Consider the following 21717-nt stretch of genomic DNA (forward strand, 5'->3'; position numbering starts at 1 on the left):
TCGAATGGCACAGGGATACGCTTATCTCGTGAGGCCTGCTACTGTAGTAGTGCTGCAGGGAGTGAGTGGACTGCCATTGCGGGCGGGCTGCAGATTCAGGATGCGGTGATGCTTATCGGCGTGAATGAATCTCTTCACCAGTGAGTAGCTTGAATCCACTTCCACTTCTCTTCCCTGCCCCCCCCACCCCGGCTGACCTAGACTTTTTAACTTTCCTCTACTCGAGTAGACTCTCCTCTCTACAAATCCTTTCGTTCTCCTTCCGTCCCCTCTTCCTCTTCTCTTTCTCTTCTGGTTTGGTCTGAAGTAGTCTAGAAAGAAGAACGCAATTGCCAACCTTGGGATAAACGTCGATACACTTGACCAATGGCTGAAGCACGCAGAGACATCATGGCCGAGATTCAGCAGGACGGCGTCCACCACGATGGCGAGCTACGACATCGACAGAAGAGCGTGGGCATGGTCGAGATCAATGGCCCCGATGGCCAGAGAAAGACGGTCAACCTAGCCGAGCTCAACGAAGCCGATGCGCAACTCGCCGCACAGTTTGGATACAACCCGGTCTTCAAAAGAGAATTCGTGCGTTGAGTAGTTTTCTATTCCTTGCTGTCTTGGAGGTCATACTCAGTTGGTGCTTTGGATGTACTTCTAAGATATGGATATCCCGAAATGAAAGACGGTTGACTGACTCCGAGATTCTGACTCCAGGGCTATCTATCAACCTTTTCCTTCGCCGTCAGTATCAGTGGTCTGTTCGCCACGATTATGACCACCTTCTCTTATCCTCTGTACGCAGGAGGCTCGGCAGCAGCCGTGTGGTGCTGGTTGATCTCCGGTGCGGGTTGCATGTGCATTGCTGTAAGTTGGGCCATATACTTATAGTCTGGCTGGTCGCGTGCCCGTTGTAGATGGACGTCGATGGTTGACTTTCCACCAGTGTTCAGTTGCCGAATTGGTCTCTGCCTATCCCACATCCGGAGGCTTGTATGAAACCCTAATCAGTCACCACAAGTGATTCGGACTTTCAAGACATCGACTAAAGGTTGTAGATACTTCACAATTTCCCGACTTGCACCGCAAGACTGGGTCCCGGCATTGAGCTGGTAGGTTTTCATCCAGGGACTGACAATAATAATGTGACTTATGCTAACATGCTCAGGGTCACCGGCTGGATCAATCTCCTCGGCCAGGTTCGCTTTCCCTTGCCAATGCGCCTCTCCCTATAATAACCATTCCCTATAGATTGCTGGAGTTGCCTCGTCTGAATATGGTGCTGCACAAATGCTCCTCGCCGCTGTGTCCATAGGATCCGACTTCAACTATGCAATTACCACGAATACTACCATTGGCGTGATGGCAGCTCTGACTGTCTTGACCGGACTTGTGAACTCATTGTCCACCTACTGGATGGAGAAGATGACCAAAACCTATGTCATTTTCCATGTGCTCGTCCTTGTTTCGTGCGCCATTGCACTCCTGGCCAAAACTGATAACAAACATGACGCCAAATATGTCTTCACAGATGTCAACTCCACCTCGGGATGGACTCCTGTTGGGTTCAGCTTTTTGTTTGGATTCTTGTCCGTCTCATGGACAATGACGGATTACGATGCAACTGCTCACATTACCGAAGAAATCTCCGAGCCCGAGGTCAAGGCACCATGGGCAATCTCATTGGCAATGCTCTTCACTTACCTTGCTGGATTCCTCTTCAACATCGTCTTGTGTTTCTGCATGGGCGACCCGTCCGATATTCTTGCCAGTTCGCTTGACCAGCCAGTCGCCCAACTTTTCTACAACAGCCTCGGAAAGTCCGGTGGAATCTTTTACACTGTGTGCGGTTTCCTCATCATCAAGTTTGTCTGCTTTACAGCTATGGTGAGTGAACCACTGTTCTCCACTACTGAATACTTATGATACTAACATCCACCAAGCAATCTCTAGGACGAACCGTTTTCGCCTTCTCTCGTGATCGCTTAATCCCATTTTCCAACGTTTGGACCAAGATTAACCCCTTGACTGGTACTCCTCTCTACGCCGTGTGGATTTCCGTCTTCTGGTGTATTGCCATCAATTTGATCGGTCTCGGATCATATGCGGCCATTTCTGGTGTTTTCAACGTGTGTGCTATTGCTCTGGATTGGAGTTACTGCATTCCCATCTTCTGCAAGATTGTTTTTGGGAAGTTTGAACGCGGTCCATGGCACATGGGAAAATTCAGCGTCTTCGTCAATAGTTGGGCGTGTCTCTGGACCTTTTTCGTCAGCATCATCTTCATCCTGCCAACTGGTCGTCCCGTGACTGCTACTACTGTAAGTTCAATCAATATCCACCCTGTCAGGATATGCATGCTGATATTGAATCAGATGAACTACGCCTCTGCATTCCTTGTTCTCATTCTGGGGGCTGCTGCCATATTCTGGTACATCAGTGGACGAAAATACTACACCGGTCCCATCGTTGAGGCTCAGGCAGAAGATGAGCGCTCCGAGAACGAGACCCCGACGATGTCTGGCAAAGAAAAAGACGATGTTGTCTAAATGCTGGAGTCTAGCTTAGCGGACTATGTATTGACATACGGCGGCAATTACGGCAGTGATTACTCTGCGCAAGTACACTACCTAAGAACGCGATGGAACGAGGATTGGATGTTTAACCAATAGATGTATGAATTAAATTTAGGTGGAATATGATACCCTATCCTCCGTTGAGCACGTATGCACGGTTCTCCGCTTGTGCCCCATTGACTGGTGTGAATAGTGACCCATCAATTTTAAACATAGGTAGGTAAGTAGTTAGCACGGCAACATGTCCAGCTGTTGCGGGGAGCTTAGGTTCGGCCCGTGGCACGAACGAAAAACGGGGAACAAATACGTTAACCTTATAGTATGGCCTAAGAAAATTCGCGCTACACCTTGCCCTACTTTCTATCTATATACTTGACCGAATCCAAGTTCTCCACATACGATGATGGTAGCTCTATTCAATTCAAGAAAGGGGGTTGACCGATTTAGCGAGATGCCTCGACCAATCATGAGACGTGGAATGCCATCAAGACTAGTGCAAATCTTTTGAAGCTTTCGAAAGGTCCGGCCGAGCCCGCCTGTCCGAATACCTGCGGAACAAATAAGCTGGAGGCTGTTGAATGCAGAAACATGCAGGTATGGGAGCAGTGGGTGATCACGTTGGCTGAGAGCGGTAACCCATGTGTTGTACGTGGAGAAGGAGTGGGAGAGTGGGGGAAAGGGTGGGGGAGGAGTTAGTTAGTCACGTACAAACTTTGGTCAGGTTGGTAGGGACGACATTTTTGACTATTTCATAAAGCACCGCTTGCGAGTAACTCCGTACGCTGAAAGGAAGTTACCAAACCAAGAAATCAACGCTACGCTCAGATTTTATAACTGCTCAACCACCTAGCTTTCGTTTTCGATTCGACTCCTGCTACGTCCATTCGGCACGTTCAGAGCGTAGTGTTCTTGCTCGAGGTTGGCTCATTTTCGACCTTCAGCTTAAAATGTTCTCCAGAGACCCAGAACCCCGCGGCCTCGATAATTCGACACACCACATCCAGTTCCGATCGATTTCTTGGTGCATAGATCATGAGGAATTCGCGGGGGACATACTGCTTCATCCAGCCACCTCTTGCGAGTGGATGTCGCTCACCCCATCCCTTCTCCAGGACGATCTTAGCATCATCCGGATGCAGGTTCATGTGCATGCTTCGGTCGCTGTGGTGAACGTGACAGATCTCTCCTCTGCAAGTCTCATTGATAGGCTTTTGTGCAAAGAGGGCCAGTCCTTTCTTCTCGAAGCAGGACATTGCCGTTCGAAACGAGTCTGGCTGCTGCAATGCTAGTCTTTCGAGAGTTTGACGAAGTTTCTGATACATCTCTGGACAGCCAGCCTGGTCGATCTGACGCTGAGGAGCGATTCCTGCGATCTTGGGACGTGGTCCCGCACGTTCCGGTAGCCAAGAGTGAGATTTTTGGTAGTAGCCGATGATGGGATATATCTTCTCCGAAATGATGGCTGGCGTATAGGGATCTGACAAGGCGAACATGCGGAGGAAGGCAATCTTGAGGTATCCGAGGAAAGTTGAGGGTGTGCCACCTGGTCTATTGACAAAAATTAGTATAAACCTTTGAAACAGAGTTGGGAGCCGAGTAAGTCGCTTTGAGTAGTAGCAGCACATCTTCTCTGATGAGCGGCTCCCGAAGACGAACCCGAAGAGCTCGACTCCCAGTATGAACACACAGCAAAGGTATGGTCAGACGTACCCTAGATTGATGAAGTTTTGATAGTCATTATGGATGATCCAGGGGAGGGGAGCCAGGGCAAGTAGAGTGCATGTGAAGGATGGTTGAAGTATTTGAATGCTGATAATGATGGCCAGTATGGTCAAAACTAAAGCGGGACCGTTCAGTGTTATCTCAAAGAGATCATGTTGTATGAGGGAGAATGAAGATTCTTTCTGATATTCCGCCGGTTCCTCCACCATGACTTGGGTAATTGTTGAATGCCCGATGTCCATGTTCTAATAGCTGTTAGTGAAAGTGAAAGTAATTCTGAGCTGAAGTCCTCACTGCTTTGATCGTGGCTAGACAAAGAGTATTATCCGTGATGCCTGTCAGATTCAGTAGCTTCGATGCTCAAGAGTGAGGGCAGCAGCTTTAAAGAAGAGATCCTAGCAGTCACGTTGGAAGTGCAAGAGCAAAACAGGAAGCTGCAACATAAGACAGTTTGGTGGGGGGCAGGTTTTGAAGTGGGAGTCTCAATATTGAGGACTACAGCAACACAGGGGTCTCAGAGTGAGGTGAGGCACTGCACCGCGAATTGAGTGAGCTTTTATTGAGAAGAAGTATGAGACCACGAAGTGACCCGAATATCCCTAAAAGGACGCCCAACTTGTGTGACAACACAGAAAATATCGAGGAGAGTCTCGAGCAGCAGTGGCGAGAGAAAGAAAAAGAGGAGAGAAATGAAAAGCGGATCGGCGAGAAGGAAGGCCTTTTAAAGTTGAGGTTCGAGGAACCGATCGTTAGGGGCCCACTTCTTACTTACTGTTCGTCCCAGACAGAAGGGCTCAGGCCAGGAGTGAGTGAGCTGAGCTGAGCTGAGCTGCTGCTATCGAGAAAAGGGTAAACGCAGGAGTTGTGAGCGTCGACGTAACCGCCGCACATCGGATCGGTCGTGTCACGGGTCCTGCAGACTTCTGGGACTCGAATGAGATGGCAGAAACAGTTGTCAGTTGACTAACACCACGGGCTGATTGGCCTTGGGGCCTTGGGCGAGGAGAAGAGATCTGGGCTCCGACAACGCCACGACATGATGACCAGTGACCAGCCGGGCCATTCATGGTTGAGGTCGTATGATGTCGAAGGGGAAGATCTCACCGCAAGGTCAGTCAGTGGCCAACCCGCCAGAAGAGGGGGAAAGAGAGAGTGAGAGAGAGAGAGAGAGAGGATAACGGAAGCATATCCCCAACCAATAATTGCAGGCTCAATTCTGCCACTATTAGTGCTCCTGCCAGTGTTAGTGCTGCTTGCTGCCAGTGTGCATTGAAAACCACGGCAAACTGAATTGCAATGGGGCCAGTGGATTGAATGCATTGGCCACTCGAAAGGGCGGAACAGAACAGCGAACAGCCCTAAGACATGGACATGGACATGGCACATGGGTGGCATGGATGGCATGGGCATGGGCATGGGCATATGCATCTCTTTCCGGGCTGCGGTTTTGGGGGCAGTCGGGCTCTGTAACCTTACTGTACGCTGGGCTGGAGCACACGAGCTGAGAGCTTGAAATTCCCACGCTGTACTGTAACACTGAGGGGAGGGGGGATCGGTATTGCCCCATAGGCGTAACCTACGGCAGGTATCCGTATGTAATGTAGGTACTGAATCGAACCCGTAGAGACGGCTCCGTGCAGATGGCCAACATCTATCTACTGTACTTCTCCCATGGACGGACGGACACTGCCTTCCTGCCATTGTGTATGTATCTGGGAGTGCGGGATCAGAGGCGGCTTAAGACCTGTTGGGCCTGACTGACTATGTGTGCAGTGCAGGACAGAGGAGGGAGGACAGCTGATCGCATGTGAGTGAGTGAGTGAGTGAGTGAGTGAGTGAGTGAGTGAGTGAGTGAGTGAGTGACTGACTGACTGACTGACTGACTGACTGACTGACCCACTGTTCGAGTGTTCGTTATTCCGTCTCGCTGCTCCGATTGCCCACCCGTGGAGAGACGTCGCTCGCTGCAGGTACTTACTGTACTGCTTTACCTACCGAACGTGTGCTCCTCGGATGACGGTTCTCGCGGTCGTTGGCTGGCAAGGAAACCCTGCAGATGGCAATACAGCACAGCACAGCACAGCACATGAACACAATAACTGTAAGGTAAGGGGACATCAAAGGAGACCCCCTATGGTAACTGTAGGTAATATACCTGTTCGGCAGGCAGGGTTCCTTGTTGCGGTCACCCGCAGAGAGAGAGATACAGTGAAGGCAGGTCTGGCGAGAACTTCCTTTCCCGTATCGTCGGATTCGTGCCTGGTCCATTCCAGATTCAGTGGCGAGGCTTCGCACACAAAAAACCCAGCCCCAGCCAGATGCACATCATTCTTCTTTCTCTCGGGAGTGTCCTCTCGGGGTCTCAGAATCAGACTTACTGTACAAGTCTGACGCAGCCTTCCGCCATGCCGCCGACGAGTCTTGGACGCAAGGAATCCTATCTATCTATCGTACGGATGTTCTACTGTATGTTCTACGAGTACGAGTCGGGAGATCACCGAGAGTCACCACCATCCGGTTGACTGACCTACCTGACCGTCTCTTGTTCCGATCACGGTAGCATTGCAGTGCAGCAGCTCTGAATGGCTTCCCGTGGAGTGGAAACACGTACAGTACACCGCCAATGACTTGGTAGTACTGTAGTACTTACTGTACAGGACTGGATCCTCATGCCTCACAAATCAGTTTCCCAGGACTCCTCTCATGTCTTTGGCCCCGGTGCTGTTCTCGACCCTTCCTGCAACAATCATTCCAGTCTCTACTCGGGAAAGGAATGACTGCATGCATGCATGGCTCCCAAGGACCACGAACATTCTCAAATCATGCTTTCAATGATGCCGGGGACCTTGATGGTGTCTACAGTAATTTCAGTGAGTGTTTTTCGATGTTGGAGCTGTGTTCGCGTTATCGTTCGCTGCCAGTCGCCTACGATTGTCGCCCAGTCAACCCCCAAACATCCGGAAAAGCGGATTTGCCAAACAATGGAAGCTCGGAACTATTTCGCATGGTCCATTCGAATTATTTACTTTCTAAAAAATTTGCTGCACTACACGACACGACACGACACGACACGACACGAATCTCAGATAGTACACGCGTAAGAGCATCTTCTTCGGTATGACTTGACCCACCTACATTGCCTCCACGAACTGCATTAATACTCCTGCACAGCATCCGAGGGTTTGTTTGTTATTGCGCTCCCAAGAGCTTGGCTTGGCTCCGTTGAGCCCTTCACACGATGACAGACTTTAGCTCCCTTGGTCAGATGAAAGCAACCAAACGATTGTCTCCGACGAAACCTTTAATGATCAATACAAATTGTCGTCAAGGAGTACGAGACGTTGATCTCGAGAAGCATGGATACGATTACGATGATGACTCCGACGACGAATCAGACTATTCGTCATATACCGCCTCGCCCGTCTCATCTCGAGAGACTTCTGCGTCCTATTCTTCTCAAAGACCAATGCTACGGAGGAGATCCATCGCTGATCATCGCCCCTCGAAGTACAGGCTACCGAATAAGATAATCCGATACTTGTGCCTGGCACTAATATCAACACTGGTCATTTTCATGCTGAGCTTGATCCGTATGAGCATCGTCTCGTCAAGAAGAGTTGAAGTTGGAGACTTCGGGGAACGCCCAGCCCCACCCCCACCAACCTGGCAGTCCTTTGAATTTCTGTCAAGGTACTATGGAGGTATACGGACTTTGGTGCCTCTATCGGAGAACATCCCCGAATACCCTTCACCGGAAGATGAGCCACCTATCACCAACGATACTTCGACCATACCTGTCCGGGAAATTCCCAGCAGTCGGCCATATGACGCGTATCAAAACCAGACATCCAAAGCATACCTTAGTGAGCATGCCCCGGCCCACGAATGTTTCCTTGATGCACATTCTACCTTGCGAGTCCCCCCACTACAGCATTATCAGGGACGGCCTAGCGGGTTTCCAGATAATGTGATGGGTTCTTATGAACTACTCGGTCTTCCCGAGGACGTGTGTTTTGAGCGGTATGGTCGACTCGGACCGTACGGTTATGGTTATGCCCTGAAATACGGTGGTACTGGTACCGGCCTACATGGAGACGTGGAAGGATCCGAGAGTGTTTGGGAATCAGATGGCGTCGACATTCAAGTTGATTACAGAGATATCGACTGGGCCGAGGCACAGAAGCGGTGCTATACGGCCAACTCTGAGAGGTTTGAGCCGAAGACAGCTTACAATGAACCCCCGACAACGTTCTCTGTTCTTGGCGGCGATAGGAAGGTTATTGTGAAGCGAGATGACCATGCAAATTATTCCAATTCGAGCATGCAGACGGGGATCCCGAAGAACTATTTGCCACGGACGGCAGTTGTCATCCGGTCCTGGGACGATTTCCAGTATCGAGAAGAGGATATCCTCCATCTTAGAGCAATGATTTCCGAGCTTTCTCTTGGCTCTGGCGGCGAGTATGATGTCCATTTGGTGGTCCAAGTCAGGGATGAAGGGAAGCATCCAATCTGGGCCGATGCCGACACTTACCAAGAACACATCCGACAATCGGTACCCAAGGAATTCTGGGGTATTACCACACTGTGGAGTGAAACCCAGATGCTCAACTTGTATCAAGGCATGTTTGATACCTTCATTAGGGATTTGCCGGTACATGGCTCGTATCGAGGACTACAGATGGCCATGCAACACTTCGCCCACATCCATCCCGAATATGACTACTTCTGGCACTGGGAGATTGATATCCGATATACTGGACACTACTACAATTTCTTCTCACAAGTCGACTCTTGGGCGAAGAAACAGCCGCGCAAAGGTCTCTGGGAGAGGAACAGCAGATTCTACGTTCCTTCTGTTCATGGATCCTGGGAGGACTTCAAGCAAATGGTTCGAGTTCAGACCGAGATGGGGACAGATAATGCGGAAAACATCTGGTCGGGTATCAAAGGAGCGAAGACCACCGAGCGTAAAGGTGACAAGCCTATCTGGGGCCCAGAAAGACCACAAGATCCAGAGGATTGGTTCGAAATCGAGGACGATCCAACACCGCCGACAACATATGACAAAGACAAGTATAAATGGGGAGTTGATGAAGAAGCTGACTTGATCACGTTCAACCCCCTGTTTGACCCGGAAGGCACAAGCTGGTTTCTCGCAAAGGATATCACGGGTTACAATGCCAGTGAGGGCCTCCCCCCACGACGTGCAGCCATCGTGAGTGCTTCGAGGATGTCAAAGCGTTTACTACGTACCATGCATCGAGAGACTGCTTTCAAGAAACATCATGCGTTTTCAGAGATGTGGGCTCCCACAACGGCATTACACCACGGTTACAAGGCCGTGTATGTTCCACATCCGATGTTTGTCGACAGGGAGTGGCCAACAGCATATCTTGCCGGAGTAATGAATTCGGGGAGGAATGGAGCTACTGGTGGGTCGAGGACAAGTGTCTTCGGTGAACGAGAGCATAATCTTATGGGCATGACATGGTATTACAACGCTGGCTTCGCTCCTAACCTGTGGAAAAGGTGGTTAGGATTGAAGGTCAACAACGAAGGAGGAGAGGAATTCGAGTTGACTGTGGACGAAGGCAGAAGTGGAAAGGGTGTGAATCAGATGAGAGGAGGGGAGGGGAGGATGTGCCTACCACCTATGCTCATACACCCCGTCAAGAGCGTGGAGATCCCGGTAGAGGGTCTGTCCGAGGACGAAGAGGAGATTCCAGAGAGCGATCCGGCTGCTTGATTTTCTCCGGATGATTTGTTTTGCGTTGGCGTTGGGGCGGTTGTGAATTGGGATACAGGACCTCAGTCAGATAGCGGAGCCGCTTGCACGAAGTTTATATGGGCGTCTGGGTTATGGTAGATGTTTGGGTGTATCTTGTTGGAGTCCCGAGAAGATCCTGTGTGTATATGAGTTGAAGGATGCAGATACGACAAATGTAATAAAAATATGTCGAGTTTCACTGTTGAATGTGACCATGCATTTCAATACTTTGGGCTTACAGCTAGTAGTGACTAAACCAAGTTGCAACACTTATGAAGTTCACCTAATCGTGACTTCCCAGAGCTGCTCCAGCGATGACGTTCCGCCGAGCCTCGCCAAAACCTGTTCGTTTGGACCCACTACCTTTTTCCGATTCTCACAATGTCCCGGACTATCTACGCATAATATCGTTGTTCATCAGCCTTGTCTTCCTTGATTCGACCCAATTCATGTCAAGATGAAAAAGTTCTTCAACAAGGCAAAGTCGCAATTACAGGACTCGTCTTCAGCTCAGAAGCCAATTCCTCAGCAAGACCAACAAAATGTCATTCGGCCACCGACAGCTGAGGATGTCATACAATATAGATATCATCATGGTGTGAATCTCGGATCAGTATTTGTGCTTGAGAAGTGGCTGTTCTCTGATATGTTTATTGACCGTTTGTGCCCCTCGAGTTTTCTTGTATATTTTCATCTTACATCATGTGCTTTCATCTGAGTTCGGAGCTCGAATACTTACCTGATACGTTTGTTTATGATTTTTGTCTCTGACGGAAAGATTCCAGAAGCTCACGGTGATTCTGAGCTTGATGCCGTCGACGCCCATTTCAAGGCCCATGGCCTTGATCAAACACGCCAAAAGTGGGAAGCGCACTGGGCAAATGCTGTGTCGGATCAGGACTGGGAGTTTTTGACCAAAGAAGCAAAGTGTACAAGTATTAGATTACCAATTGGATACTTCACTTTGGGCGGAGAGTTCTGTAAAGGGACGCCGTTTGAGAATGTTGCTGGTGTGAGTCCCGTAATCTCCTTATTGAAAATACAAGTCCTGGAACACCATACAAGTCCGTCACAAGTGCGAAGCTGATTGAAGCTAGGTGTATACCAACGCCTGGCCTGCAGTCACCAATCTAGTTTCCAAAGCTCGCTCCTACAACATTGGAGTTCTTGTTGATCTCCATGCGCTCCCCGGAGGAGCAAACTCGGATGCCCACTCTGGGAGCTCAACAGGAAAACCCGAACTCTGGACAAGTCGCACCAATTTAAGACGCAGTTGTCAAGCACTCGTAGAGCTAGCTTCTCGGATCAAAGATATGCCTGGAATCATTGGGCTTCAACTTGTGAACGAGGCTGTTTTTGATGCGAAGGGGATGTATGATTGGTACGAAGATGTTATTGGGGATATCAGCAAAGTCAACGATAGCTTGCCCATTTACATCTCTGATGCGTGGGACTTGGATCGAGCTCTGCAATGGACGAACAAAAGACACGCCTTCAGCAACTTGCCAAGAAACCCAGTGATCATTGACACTCACAAGTACTACACCTTCAGTGACAAGGATCGATCTCAAGCTCCCCATCAAATCATATCTCGCATTTCATCTGAGCTTGCAGAATTGGATGGAAAAGCGGGCAGCTTGTCAGATCGTGGAGAAGCACAAGTCGTTATCGGAGAATACTCCTGCGTCTTGGATGGTCAAACATGGGGTAGATCTCGTCCGGAAGAGAAAGACTCCCTGGTGCAGCAATTTGGGCATGCTCAGTCTCAAAAATGGCAAGAAAAGGCTGGCGGCTCTTATTTCTGGACCTGGAAGATGCAGTGGATGGACGGTGGTGAATGGGGGTTTGTTGAGCAGACGAAAAAGAGAAATATCCTACCTCCTCAATCATTAACCCTCTCTACTGCAGAGCTTCAATCTAGGATCCAGCACGCCCAAAGTAAGAGACGGGAACTGGGCAGTCAAGCGAGGAATGCCCACGAAGAATACTGGTCCCGAACTTCACCGGATACAGATTTTCAGCATGATCTCTACACTCAGGGTTGGGACGTTGGTTTTTCTGACGCCCAATCGTTCTTCGGTATGAGAACTCAAGTAAATTCAGGCGCAGAAGGAGGTGACAAGGTCGGGATGTTAGAAGTCTGGACTAAAAAGCGGCTACTGGAATCAGCTCAGAGAGGAGCCTTCACGTGGGAATGGGAGCAAGGGTTCCGTGCAGGTATTGGAGCATTCTATAGTACAGCCGGGATATAGTCCATTGGGAGAGCTAGTAAATATATCTAAATCGACGTGGAAGAATCATATCATGCTGCTGAGCATCACATCTATCTTGACTAAAGTCTCGATTAACATGAGCAAAGTAAATACCAGACTCTGCATGATTCACTGCTTTTGATCTGATGACAATGTTGAACATATGTTTTAGGGCCAAAAAGTTGCTCTACATTCGTCAAGCATCAAAATGTGAAAGCACATCACCATAACTGGAAGCTTCCTACAACCTATCATCTCTACTTCTCCATGACACACCTCAGATCGCTTGCCATAGATTTCATCTAGCTACTTTACCATTCGCAAAACTATTCAATGTGAGTACTGCACCCAGCTAAGTATCCCAAACACAATGGGAGCTGTCTTTTTGATACAAAGCTTTCTTACTTTCTCCCAATCGTTACATTTTGGCTCTGAGTCGAGTCTACCACTAGGCAGCACATCACCGCAACATAGGCGCAGGAATGTTCCAAACTCAATGAAAGATATGGTGTATACATCCCAATAATGTCCAAGGACAAAGTGATTGCGTCTGGCACCATGGCGCGAAGGCAACATCGCTTGCCCCCTTATTTAAGCGAGGTAACTACCAGCGCCTCGATGTATGGGGATGAAGAGACTACCACGATCAAAATTTCTCCGTTGATAATGTACTAGCCTACACATATCCCAATGGCTTAAAATGCTTCGGACTCTCCACGTAGACCGCAGATCCCGGCTGCACGTATCCCTCCTTCTCCACAGTGGCATAGACCCCTATCTTCTTCCCCTTCTTCGCACATCTTTCCAACAGTCCCTCAGGCCACTCATCCAATCTCTTCCTCGGCTGCCGTATCCCCGAGATTCTGACCACGGCATGGCCTTCATCGTCCCCGAAGTGTAGACGCGTGCCCTCGCCAAGGGAAAGGAGATCGAGATTGGAGGTGGTGATGTTTTCGCCTAGGGAGCCGGGTGAGAGTTGGTAGGAGGGGGACTTGGAAGATGGTTTCGAAAGGGAACTGAAAAGGGACGAGTCGATGAGGTGGACTTGACGTGGGTTCGAGGATGGAGAAGTGCCGCAGCTAAGAATGTGTCTTAGTGTTTGCGTAGAGAACAATGCGAATAACACAAAAGTCAACCTGTGAGGACTTACTGTGCGTCACCTTGTACTCCGAGCTTTGGCAGGAGATAGATGTAGGAGGTAGGCATCTTGCCAAAGGAATGGGACGCGGACATCGAGACTGACAGGACGGACATTGTATGTAATTAATGTAAGTTTGTATACTAATATTCAATATTCGCTGTGTAGTATATTGCACGGTATGCTAAAGCAATCTCCCACTTGCAATCGGTCTTCAACATCGAATCCAAACCACTTGGGATGGTTGAACTTGAAGTCAAGAAGTCATAGTCAGGATATCAACGGTTGTAGAAGGCTCTCAAAGAGACGCCTCCATTCGAGCCACGTTGCTACACGTCTCTCCAATGTGCCAATCAGCAAATGAGATACAATCTCCATGATGTAGGCTCATCCACATCTGTGCTAGCCGATACTGCATTGGATACTTGTCCAATGCATGTGATCTGTAAATCATATGCACATCACAATGCATCGCAAGACGCATGTCCAATAAGAATAAACTCAAATTGATGGTTTGTATTTTACCAAAAGCAAATTGGTATCATTCGCAGTGTCCGCCGTAACACGACAGCGGATTGAACAAATTTCAAAGAGACACGCCAGTGTCCTACCTATTCTGCGCCACGCCAAAATGCCTATCACACAAACGCCGTTAATGCCCAATTTCTATCCCATGCCTAAATCCTACTTTTTATGTTCCCGCTTTCTAAACTGAGGTCCAGTGACCACAAAGAATCCCAGATCATCGATTTCTTGCTAGGACTTGTCCCAGGCTTTACAATGTTCTACACGCCGCATCAGCGTTGGTTCAAGGACCCATCAGATTGTCAATGTGATTGGTGCCCACCTCCGAATTTAGCACCTTGTCGCCACTCCCCGACCCTTCTTGTCTACTTGACGAAGCGATGCTCTGGGGTTCAGAAGGCTCGCCGCTTGTCTGAGTTGTAGCCACAGCTTTCAAAGATGCTGTATCTGTTGCCGTTGAGCCCGTTTTGATCAACGTGTTGGCTGCCGAGACCGACTTCTTCGAGTTGTTACTACTGCGTCTACTGTCAAGACTTTTGCTGAGAGTCTTGTTGATGCCTTCAACACCACTGCTTGACGACTTCTTGCTTCGTCGAATACTGCCCGTAGCGTAGTCATTCGTGCTGGCAACTGTGCTTTTGCCGAGCCCGGGAGTGGAAGGTGCGCCGGGTTTCTCTTCGGAAGCATCGATGAGATACCACCTGAGGCCATCAGACAAGTCGAAAGGATTGTCATCTTCAAAAGAGTCTCCTCCATTACTAGTCTCGCCAAAAGATCTCCCATCAGAGACATTCAGGTGCGTACTAGACATCGACTTGGAGAGGTCCACAACTCGATCTTCGATTTTGTGAATTCGGGCTAAGAGCCAATCTCGAGTGCGTAGCTTGTGTGATTCTTGCTCTCTCAAGAAGTAGTGTGGAGCTCCTACATTGAATGCAGCCCATGCTCCAGTCGCTTGGTTTCGAGTTGGCAAAAAAAGAGCAAGATCGCCTTCTTTGAAGTTTTTGAATGCAATCTTCTCATGGGCCTCCTTTTGAGCCGAGTGCGACTTCTCTCGGTAGGCACGAGCATCCTTGGAGTACTTCTTCGCAGTGTATTCCATGTCTTTCACCCGCTTTGTGATAATTTCACAGAACTGTTCGACATCGAAGCTGCCAATGGCATTGAGATACGCTTCGTACCGTTCAGTCTCGACGTCCGAGTCATCATTGTGCATCCAATAGAGAAGATCGAGATCTCCACTGTCAACCATGGCCTTTCTGCTCATTGCCCCGGAAATACTTCTCCTAATTGAGGATCCTGGATCTGATGAATCATTTGCGGTGCTAGAGCGCTCTGGTTTAGGTAGCCTCTGAATAACCATCGAATTGCCTTCTCGTGTTACTGAATAGCTGAGACGCTCCAAAAGCCGACAGAGTCGATCATTCTGTGCATATACTCTTTGGGTCAAGTCCTTTGCGCGAGAGGTTCGAGCTTCAAACCGAGAATTAAGCTTCTCGTGCTTCAAGTGGGTAGACTGGTATTTCTCTTGGACGGATCTAAGCTCTTCCTCGAGACCTCCGATGCGCGATTGGCGAGCAGCAAGTTCCTCAGACATGTTGGTAACCTTTTGCTCCTCTTCTTCTAGACGAAGACGGAGAGTCTCAGACCCAGTCTCACCGTCAGCAATCTTAGTTCTCAATGAAGACAATTGGCCCCGCTCATCAGCAAGCTCTATTCCTAGGGCTGCAAATCGTGCTCGCTCGCCAGCCAGTGTTTCACGTAGCTGCAAGGTCTCCAGCTCTTCCACTGACAGCCTCTCCTTTAGTGTCTCCATCTCAGACTGAAGGTCCGTGGTGGCAGCTTGAGCAGTATCTCTGTCAGACCTTGCAATGGCAGAGTCACTTTTGACAGAGCTCAGTTCAGCTACCAGATCCCCAGATAAGGTGACCAATGCATCTGCTAACTCGTTGAGATCATCCGGGACAATAGAGGTTGTCGAAATTTGAGCGTGCACGTCATGGAGGACCTTCAATTGCACTTTAGAAGCTTGCTCGGCTTTCTCGACACGAGCCAGGAGATCTTTATTCTCATCTCTTGCCCTCTGCAGCTGCTTGTCCAGTGCTTCGTTGGCTTCTCGCTGCATTTTAGCGTCATTTCGAAGGAACTCCACTTGACCCTGCGCTTTTTGAGCTTCCAACGTTGCCTCTTTGCGAAATCTCTCCAGTTCAGCCTCTAAAGTGCGGACACGTTCATCAACTGTGGTCCGCTCATTTTCTCTTGATCCCAAGTATCTCTCCATCTCATCCTCGAGCTCCTCAAGCTTTGTCTTGTACTGCTTGATCTCCTCTTCGAGTGATTTGCGTTCTTCAAGGAATTCACGTTGCTGAGCCTCGAAGTTTTCCATGAGATCTTTCTTCGTCGATGTAGCTTCATCAACCTCAGCCTTCATTTTGTCCACTGTGGTCTTCCTCGCAGAAACTTCTTTCTCCAAACCAGCTGCACGCTCCCGTTCCGCAATGAGTTCAGCTTCTAAGGAAAGAAGCTTTTGCTGAAAGACCTTCTCCTCTTGACCTTGATTCGCTGAGAATCGCCTCGAAGAGACGGAAGATCGCCGGGAAATGTCCTCGGGAAGCCTAGGAGACGCGAGTGGGTTGGCCATTACATGTGCATCTGGACTAGGGTATCCAGATGGTTGGAAGACATTCCCAGTCGACGTTCGGGTGACTTGGGATTGCCGGTGGAGAAGGTCCTCCAGTCGTCGCACTCGACTTTCGGCAGTTTTGAGCTTGCTCTCAATCTTCTGCTTTTCTTCTTGAACAACACGAATGAGATCATCGTCACCTCGCATTAAAAGTGCACTTCTTCCCAGTGCATTTTCATGAATGCTGCCTGCTTTGAAAGCTTTTGCGCGTTTGCTCTGTTGTTTCGTAGGGTTGTTGAGATCATGGACAATCTTTGATATATCAGCAACGACACCAGACTTGAAATCCTGGGCTTGCAGAGTTTCCAACATAGCCTCCAGATCTCGTCTTGATACGTCAGGCCAATCGTCCTCATCGCCGAGCAGATTGACCTCCAAACCGATGACCTTCCGTTCGACCTTCTCACCCCAGAGAGCGTTCCCGGTGGATTTCTGCCATTTCCTCCTCCTTTTAGCTTCTTCGTCCTGAAAAGCTGCCATTTCGTTCGCTAGAGTTGACGAGTCTGATCTGACCTTGTCGTTCCATTCTCGTCGACGTATGGCTTCCGTCATAAACGACGCATATGTGACTGGCAATGAGTTCACCGTGGAAAGTAGGTTGATGGCTTCGAAAGCGTCGCTATTAAGTTGTAAAGCCGCAAATTTTCCATTGGCATCAGAAACCAGTGCAGTTACTAATGCGATGTCTCTCATGGCCTCAAGAGAATCAGCTGCGACAGTATTTCGTGTCTCAGTCACCGACTGCAAGATGCTGTCCATTTCCAAGCTCCGCTTTGACAGATTTGGGAGGAAATTTTTCGTGTGAAGTAGGGCCGACTTGGATGCTTGTGAGATATTTTTGGCGGTGTTCGCAAAGCCAAGAACATTTTCGTAGTCACCACTGATCCTCTTGGCAATGGCTTCGATATCCTCCATAAGTTGTGCAGGTTCTGCTCCACGTCCAATGAGTGAAAGTGCAGGACTTTTTTCAATCCTATCCAACAGCCCATCAGTCCTCCTAAGAACCTCGTCTACCTGGGACCCGAGGCTGGCGCTTCCTTGATTCAAGTTACTTGAAATCTTTCGAACATCTTTACCAGCTTTCTTCACCTCCTCTGCATCGACCAAATCCCCCAAACTTGGCTTGTGTTGAGACTTCCGAATATCACGCCCCGTTATGAATTTGATCATGTCGTACGAAGCCGGAAGAGACCGTAACCCGTCCACAATTGCGTCCCAATCGGTCCCAGTCAAGTCGTCATCTTTTTGCACATCTGCCGCCCAGACTTGAACGTCGGCATTCTTCTGGTCTAGCATCTTAACATGCCTATCGAGGTTTGTCACCGCAGCTTCAACACCGCGAGCGATGATCTCGACCTCGCCGTATCGTTGTTGCGCCTCGAGCGACATTGCTGTACAGTCGTCGACTATATTCAGAGCCCATGATCTCCGTTGCATGAAGAGGTCCTTCCACGCCTGTAGGTCGTTCTGGTCTGTAATGGTATCGGGTGGTCTCGAAACACTGTATTTCGGAGGTATTGGAACTTCATATTGGAGTAATTTGGTAGACGAGGCAGGATTTGGTTGTACTATCCGCCTATCGTAGACAAATATCTCTTTCTGTGTTGATCAGGATGAGCTTTCTGACCGTACAGTATTCTCTTACCTCCGAAGATAATCCTTGGAACTTGACTGGCCTTCCTTGATCAGTCAATGATATTTGATCTTGAATCGTAATTTTGCTCTGCTTTGCAACCCAGCTCTTAAAGGCATCTAGGCTTGTTGTAGGTCAGCATGCATGTATTGGCAGTTGAGCGCTGACATAGGAATAACTCACGTCGCAAAGGTCTCTGGATCTGCTTGGAGACGCTGCCCCGTATGGGCAAGGTAAATTTGGATAGCCATCCCCGCCACTGATTCCTACAGCTATGAGAGCTGTAGAATTCTTCTCGGTCGCGATGAAGGAGTGTGAGTGTGGGCGTACTCGTGGAAAGATGAGACAAGGCTTCCGCCTCACGAAGATAGGTAGGTATGAGCAACGCTAGCACGAACCCCGGTGAATTACTCTAGCCACACCAGTCCTAGAGCTAATCATTTCAAGGTCCCCTGTGATACGCGAAATGCACACGCGACTGGAGATCAGCTGGATAATAACAATAACATCACGAGGAGATATTGGAAAATGGACCGCCATGAAAATGCTATGGAAGGTGTGGAGCTTACGACCGTGCAACCCTCTAAAGTTGCGATATTGAGTGATGAAGAAAAGAGGGTCCTCGAAATCTATGACCGCTTAGAGGAACTGCAATTGGAAGTTGCGTTATTGAAGGCACAAGGTGTCCTTTTACAAGGTGATTCTTTGGCGGTCAATGTGGTGGAGTGTTGTTCTAACTGGTCTAGATATTCCCCGTGTAGTTTCTGAAGAACAAATCATCGTTGCCCAGAAAGAGCTGCTAGAAGCTAAGGCTGGATACCAGCTGAGAAGCAGTATCATCGAGAGTGTGTTCATAGCGAATCCGATCATCACAGCTGTACATGCTGGCAGCAATGCCTCCGTTCTTGAACAGTGAGTATAATGCTATATTAATTTGACAAGTACTCATATGATGTAGAGACCTTCTACCATTCATTGAGCAACGGGATGAGCTATCTATCGTTTTAACTCAAGTGTCGAAGCAAGTTTCCACTGCGCGAGATGACCTGATCCAAGTGCAAACGGAACACATCACTACTGCCAACAGGAACGTCGAGTTAGCAGCGTCAATGATTGCTCTAGCGAAGGAAGCAAATGCCCAGACAAAGGACGATATCAGCGACCCGAAAGTGCGCCAGCAACTCGATAGACTTGAGGAACTATTGAAAGTTAGCAAGCGAAAGTGGAGGATCATGAAGGGAACTGCAAGTGCCACAATTGTTGGTAGTGGGGTCGACTGGGCTCGTGATCCGAAACTATTGGAGGTTGTCCTAGATGACGAAGGCGATTGACTGGTCAAAATCAACTTGCTCTCACCAGCATGTGGAATTCCTTACATGACGATCTTTCATCTGCTACACCCGTGCTATATTGTTGATCCACGATAGCCCTTTTCTTCATCGTTTCCTAAAAACCCAAAAGTCTACCTGGTATGGACTTTGCTCACAGAGTGAAACTCAGCCCAGTGCCCGAAAGCACAGCGTCTTCGGGCACTCTCCACAACGGTACTTGGTCTTTCATGGATTGTCTGCAGCCCTCTCTCTACATCTTACATTTGTTGGGAACTAAGTATCATTTTGCCATGAATTTCCTGTCTCCCGCAGATCATCTTCGTCATAAAGCCTGTTCGCGCCAATTTCCTCTATCTCGGCAACATGTACCCCTTCACACAATTTGACCGCAGATACAAATCGTTTGCATATTTGTTCCTTGTGGAGAGCAGTCTTCGAACGGTGAAAAGCTTAGATCGACTATTGCATCCAATACTCGATTGGAGCACGGTTTAAGCTTAATCAGACCACAGCAAAAAGGTGCCTGGAGGGAATGCTGCATTTATTTAGTCTATCAAGGACAAGCTATCTCTCCAGCACGCCACAGATGGGCGCAAAATTGTAGCGTAACCTAAGCATAACGCTAATCGTGGCTATGAACCTGGAAGTTTTGTGCGAGAGAGGAAATGGTCCAAGACATCCACATGCACCTATTGTCGAAGAAGGAATACGAGGAATGAAGCATTCAGAGCTCATCATCTACCCTTCTTTCTATAGCATAGCTATACAACCTCGTACCAGACTGCTTTGATCAACTAGATGTCTAGGCTTTAAAGCCTAATCGAGAATCGCACGTGTGAGCTATAGAACTGCATCGGTTGAGGGATTGTTTCAAAGAGATATCGGTTTCACTGTCCCATATGGCTAATATTGGCATAGTATCGGGCTTGCCAGCGCCGAGAACAGTGACAAATTTGGACGACAGTGCGCACTTGCACACTTGCTCTAACAAAGCCTGGTTGAGAGAAGTCTCTTGTAGGTCATGGGGAAAAGCATTGATGAAAGAAAACTTGAAAAAGGGTGGATCTTTGTAGCTGGGGTTAGTGCGTGATACTTGTAAGTCGTCTATAGGAATAAAGCTCTCTATTGAACATAATTTCAGACGTTGAAAAAAAGATACGTTCGCTACTCACGCTGGTAACATTGAATCAGATCTGGAATTAGGACCCCTCTCAGAATCTCATTGCATCTCGGACCCAGTGACATCCATACGGTTAGACAAGCGAGTTGGGGGTGTACAGTACCTAGATATTTCTTATCGACACGATTGTAATGTCGCGGCGACAATGTTCCGCTGTCTCCTCTGAGCTCCGCGATCGTCCAAGCTTTGCAACCGTCCACTGTAAGATCCACTCGAAACGGGACCAATGTAGGAAATGGTTCCAGTGCAGTTGATATTTATCCTCTAATCGGGTAAAACGGTCCTCCTTGCGTGCTGTGAGATATGGCAGGCTTGACACGAGGAGTGGGGATCAATGTCTCGGGCCATTTGGAGGCCGCAGATAACGACGACTTTGATGGATGCCCACTCAGGCTTCTTCCAATAATCGTACTGCAGGTGTGCTAATGAAAAAGACAACAATTCAAAAAGCTTCTGGGAGGAGACTCGCCAGGGTTCAAAATTCATACGGCCCGCTCCAAATGCAATCCACCAAATAAATCAAGGCTCGAGTCAGTTGCGATTTCGGAGCCTTATGCGAAGGTGGTTGGAATGCACGGAGAATATTTCATCCAGAAAACCGAAGGCGGGGGCAATGATTGGTGGCCGGTGTTCGTTGTAAGCATATCATTGGTCGTTATGTGCATATAGCGGTGAGTGGTGAGGCTGACGGAGAGGCACACCCCGTCTCAATTTGAGATATTAGTTTAGATCTCTGCATGTCGACTCATGCACTGATGTGTAGCCGGATCTAAGTGCTGGGTTTCAGATATTCAACCGGTAACGAAACCCTAAGCATATAAGTGACCTGCTATCATGGTCTTATTGGAATCCAATCAAAGGGGACGATTTTCCGTCATCCGCCTTTGTGAGCTTATAGTTGAGTTCAGTCGAGTAC

The 21717-nt window shown here is 48.7% G+C and overlaps 8 protein-coding genes across 8 annotated transcripts; 5 read left to right on the forward strand and 3 right to left on the reverse strand.

The window, feature by feature from the left end:
- Positions 1-459: 459 nt before the first annotated feature.
- Positions 460-2540, forward strand: LY89DRAFT_702035 (amino acid transporter; the record flags this gene model as incomplete). Its single annotated transcript, XM_018217230.1, has 8 exons — positions 460-579; positions 709-858; positions 938-984; positions 1050-1103; positions 1160-1190; positions 1243-1878; positions 1935-2312; positions 2367-2540. The coding sequence occupies 8 exons, from the start codon at positions 460-462 to the stop codon at positions 2538-2540; spliced, it is 1590 nt and encodes a 529-aa protein (XP_018062272.1).
- Positions 2541-3270: 730 nt separating this feature from the next.
- LY89DRAFT_344189 (uncharacterized protein) lies at positions 3271-4721 on the reverse strand. Its single transcript, XM_018206872.1, has 3 exons — positions 4587-4721; positions 4278-4534; positions 3271-4115 (listed from the first exon to the last, which is right to left on the reverse strand). Exons 2-3 carry the CDS (start codon positions 4529-4531, stop codon positions 3461-3463), a joined length of 909 nt encoding a protein of 302 aa, XP_018062273.1. The 5' UTR covers positions 4532-4534; positions 4587-4721; the 3' UTR covers positions 3271-3460.
- A 139-nt stretch (positions 4722-4860) lies between these two features.
- Positions 4861-6811, forward strand: LY89DRAFT_677250 (uncharacterized protein; the record flags this gene model as incomplete). Its single annotated transcript, XM_018213669.1, has 9 exons — positions 4861-5021; positions 5074-5094; positions 5138-5243; positions 5344-5399; positions 5634-5766; positions 5894-5993; positions 6063-6096; positions 6198-6259; positions 6456-6811. The coding sequence occupies 9 exons, from the start codon at positions 4861-4863 to the stop codon at positions 6809-6811; spliced, it is 1029 nt and encodes a 342-aa protein (XP_018062274.1).
- Positions 6812-7076: 265 nt separating this feature from the next.
- Positions 7077-10094, forward strand: LY89DRAFT_344061 (uncharacterized protein). Its single transcript, XM_018206871.1, has 2 exons — positions 7077-7404; positions 7461-10094. Exon 2 carries the CDS (start codon positions 7528-7530, stop codon positions 10036-10038), a length of 2511 nt encoding a protein of 836 aa, XP_018062275.1. The 5' UTR covers positions 7077-7404; positions 7461-7527; the 3' UTR covers positions 10039-10094.
- Positions 10095-10447: 353 nt separating this feature from the next.
- LY89DRAFT_691237 (glycoside hydrolase) lies at positions 10448-12442 on the forward strand. Its single transcript, XM_018216259.1, has 3 exons — positions 10448-10718; positions 10845-11071; positions 11157-12442. Exons 1-3 carry the CDS (start codon positions 10517-10519, stop codon positions 12309-12311), a joined length of 1584 nt encoding a protein of 527 aa, XP_018062276.1. The 5' UTR covers positions 10448-10516; the 3' UTR covers positions 12312-12442.
- A 509-nt stretch (positions 12443-12951) lies between these two features.
- LY89DRAFT_691238 (PK beta-barrel-protein domain-containing protein-like protein) lies at positions 12952-13733 on the reverse strand. The gene is made up of 2 exons (XM_018216260.1): positions 13462-13733; positions 12952-13390 (listed from the first exon to the last, which is right to left on the reverse strand). Exons 1-2 carry the CDS (start codon positions 13563-13565, stop codon positions 12988-12990), a joined length of 507 nt encoding a protein of 168 aa, XP_018062277.1. The 5' UTR covers positions 13566-13733; the 3' UTR covers positions 12952-12987.
- Positions 13734-14257: 524 nt separating this feature from the next.
- Positions 14258-18541, reverse strand: LY89DRAFT_702039 (Taz1-interactin-like proteing factor 1; the record flags this gene model as incomplete). Its single annotated transcript, XM_018217231.1, has 3 exons — positions 14258-18256; positions 18303-18414; positions 18474-18541. 3 exons carry the CDS (start codon positions 18539-18541, stop codon positions 14258-14260), a joined length of 4179 nt encoding a protein of 1392 aa, XP_018062278.1.
- A 206-nt stretch (positions 18542-18747) lies between these two features.
- On the forward strand, positions 18748-19688 carry LY89DRAFT_659514 (uncharacterized protein). The gene is made up of 3 exons (XM_018212518.1): positions 18748-18987; positions 19037-19202; positions 19249-19688. The coding sequence occupies exons 1-3, from the start codon at positions 18819-18821 to the stop codon at positions 19619-19621; spliced, it is 708 nt and encodes a 235-aa protein (XP_018062279.1). The 5' UTR covers positions 18748-18818; the 3' UTR covers positions 19622-19688.
- The last annotated feature ends 2029 nt before the right edge of the window (positions 19689-21717 follow it).

Source organism: Mollisia scopiformis, assembly GCF_001500285.1.
Source record: "Mollisia scopiformis unplaced genomic scaffold LY89scaffold_34, whole genome shotgun sequence".
Lineage (NCBI taxonomy): Eukaryota > Fungi > Ascomycota > Leotiomycetes > Helotiales > Mollisiaceae > Mollisia > Mollisia scopiformis.

Excerpts from the sequence above, each read along its gene's own strand:
- LY89DRAFT_691237 (XM_018216259.1), top strand. The coding sequence starts at position 10,517 with ATGAAAAAGTTCTTCAACAAGGCAAAGTCGCAATTACAGGACTCGTCT. Across the intron at positions 10,719-10,844 it reads CTCTGATATGTTTATTGACC|AAGCTCACGGTGATTCTGAG; the intron begins GTTTGTGCCCCT and ends GAAAGATTCCAG. Across the intron at positions 11,072-11,156 it reads CGTTTGAGAATGTTGCTGGT|GTGTATACCAACGCCTGGCC; the intron begins GTGAGTCCCGTA and ends GATTGAAGCTAG.
- LY89DRAFT_344189 (XM_018206872.1), bottom strand. The coding sequence starts at position 4,531 with ATGGACATCGGGCATTCAACAATTACCCAAGTCATGGTGGAGGAACCG. Across the intron at positions 4,116-4,277 it reads CAAAACTTCATCAATCTAGG|ACCAGGTGGCACACCCTCAA; the intron begins GTACGTCTGACC and ends TTTTGTCAATAG.
- LY89DRAFT_691238 (XM_018216260.1), bottom strand. The coding sequence starts at position 13,565 with ATGTCCGTCCTGTCAGTCTCGATGTCCGCGTCCCATTCCTTTGGCAAG. Across the intron at positions 13,391-13,461 it reads GGAGTACAAGGTGACGCACA|CTGCGGCACTTCTCCATCCT; the intron begins GTAAGTCCTCAC and ends ACACATTCTTAG.
- LY89DRAFT_344061 (XM_018206871.1), top strand. The coding sequence starts at position 7,528 with ATGACAGACTTTAGCTCCCTTGGTCAGATGAAAGCAACCAAACGATTG.
- LY89DRAFT_659514 (XM_018212518.1), top strand. The coding sequence starts at position 18,819 with ATGGACCGCCATGAAAATGCTATGGAAGGTGTGGAGCTTACGACCGTG. Across the intron at positions 18,988-19,036 it reads ACAAGGTGTCCTTTTACAAG|ATATTCCCCGTGTAGTTTCT; the intron begins GTGATTCTTTGG and ends TAACTGGTCTAG. Across the intron at positions 19,203-19,248 it reads AATGCCTCCGTTCTTGAACA|AGACCTTCTACCATTCATTG; the intron begins GTGAGTATAATG and ends CATATGATGTAG.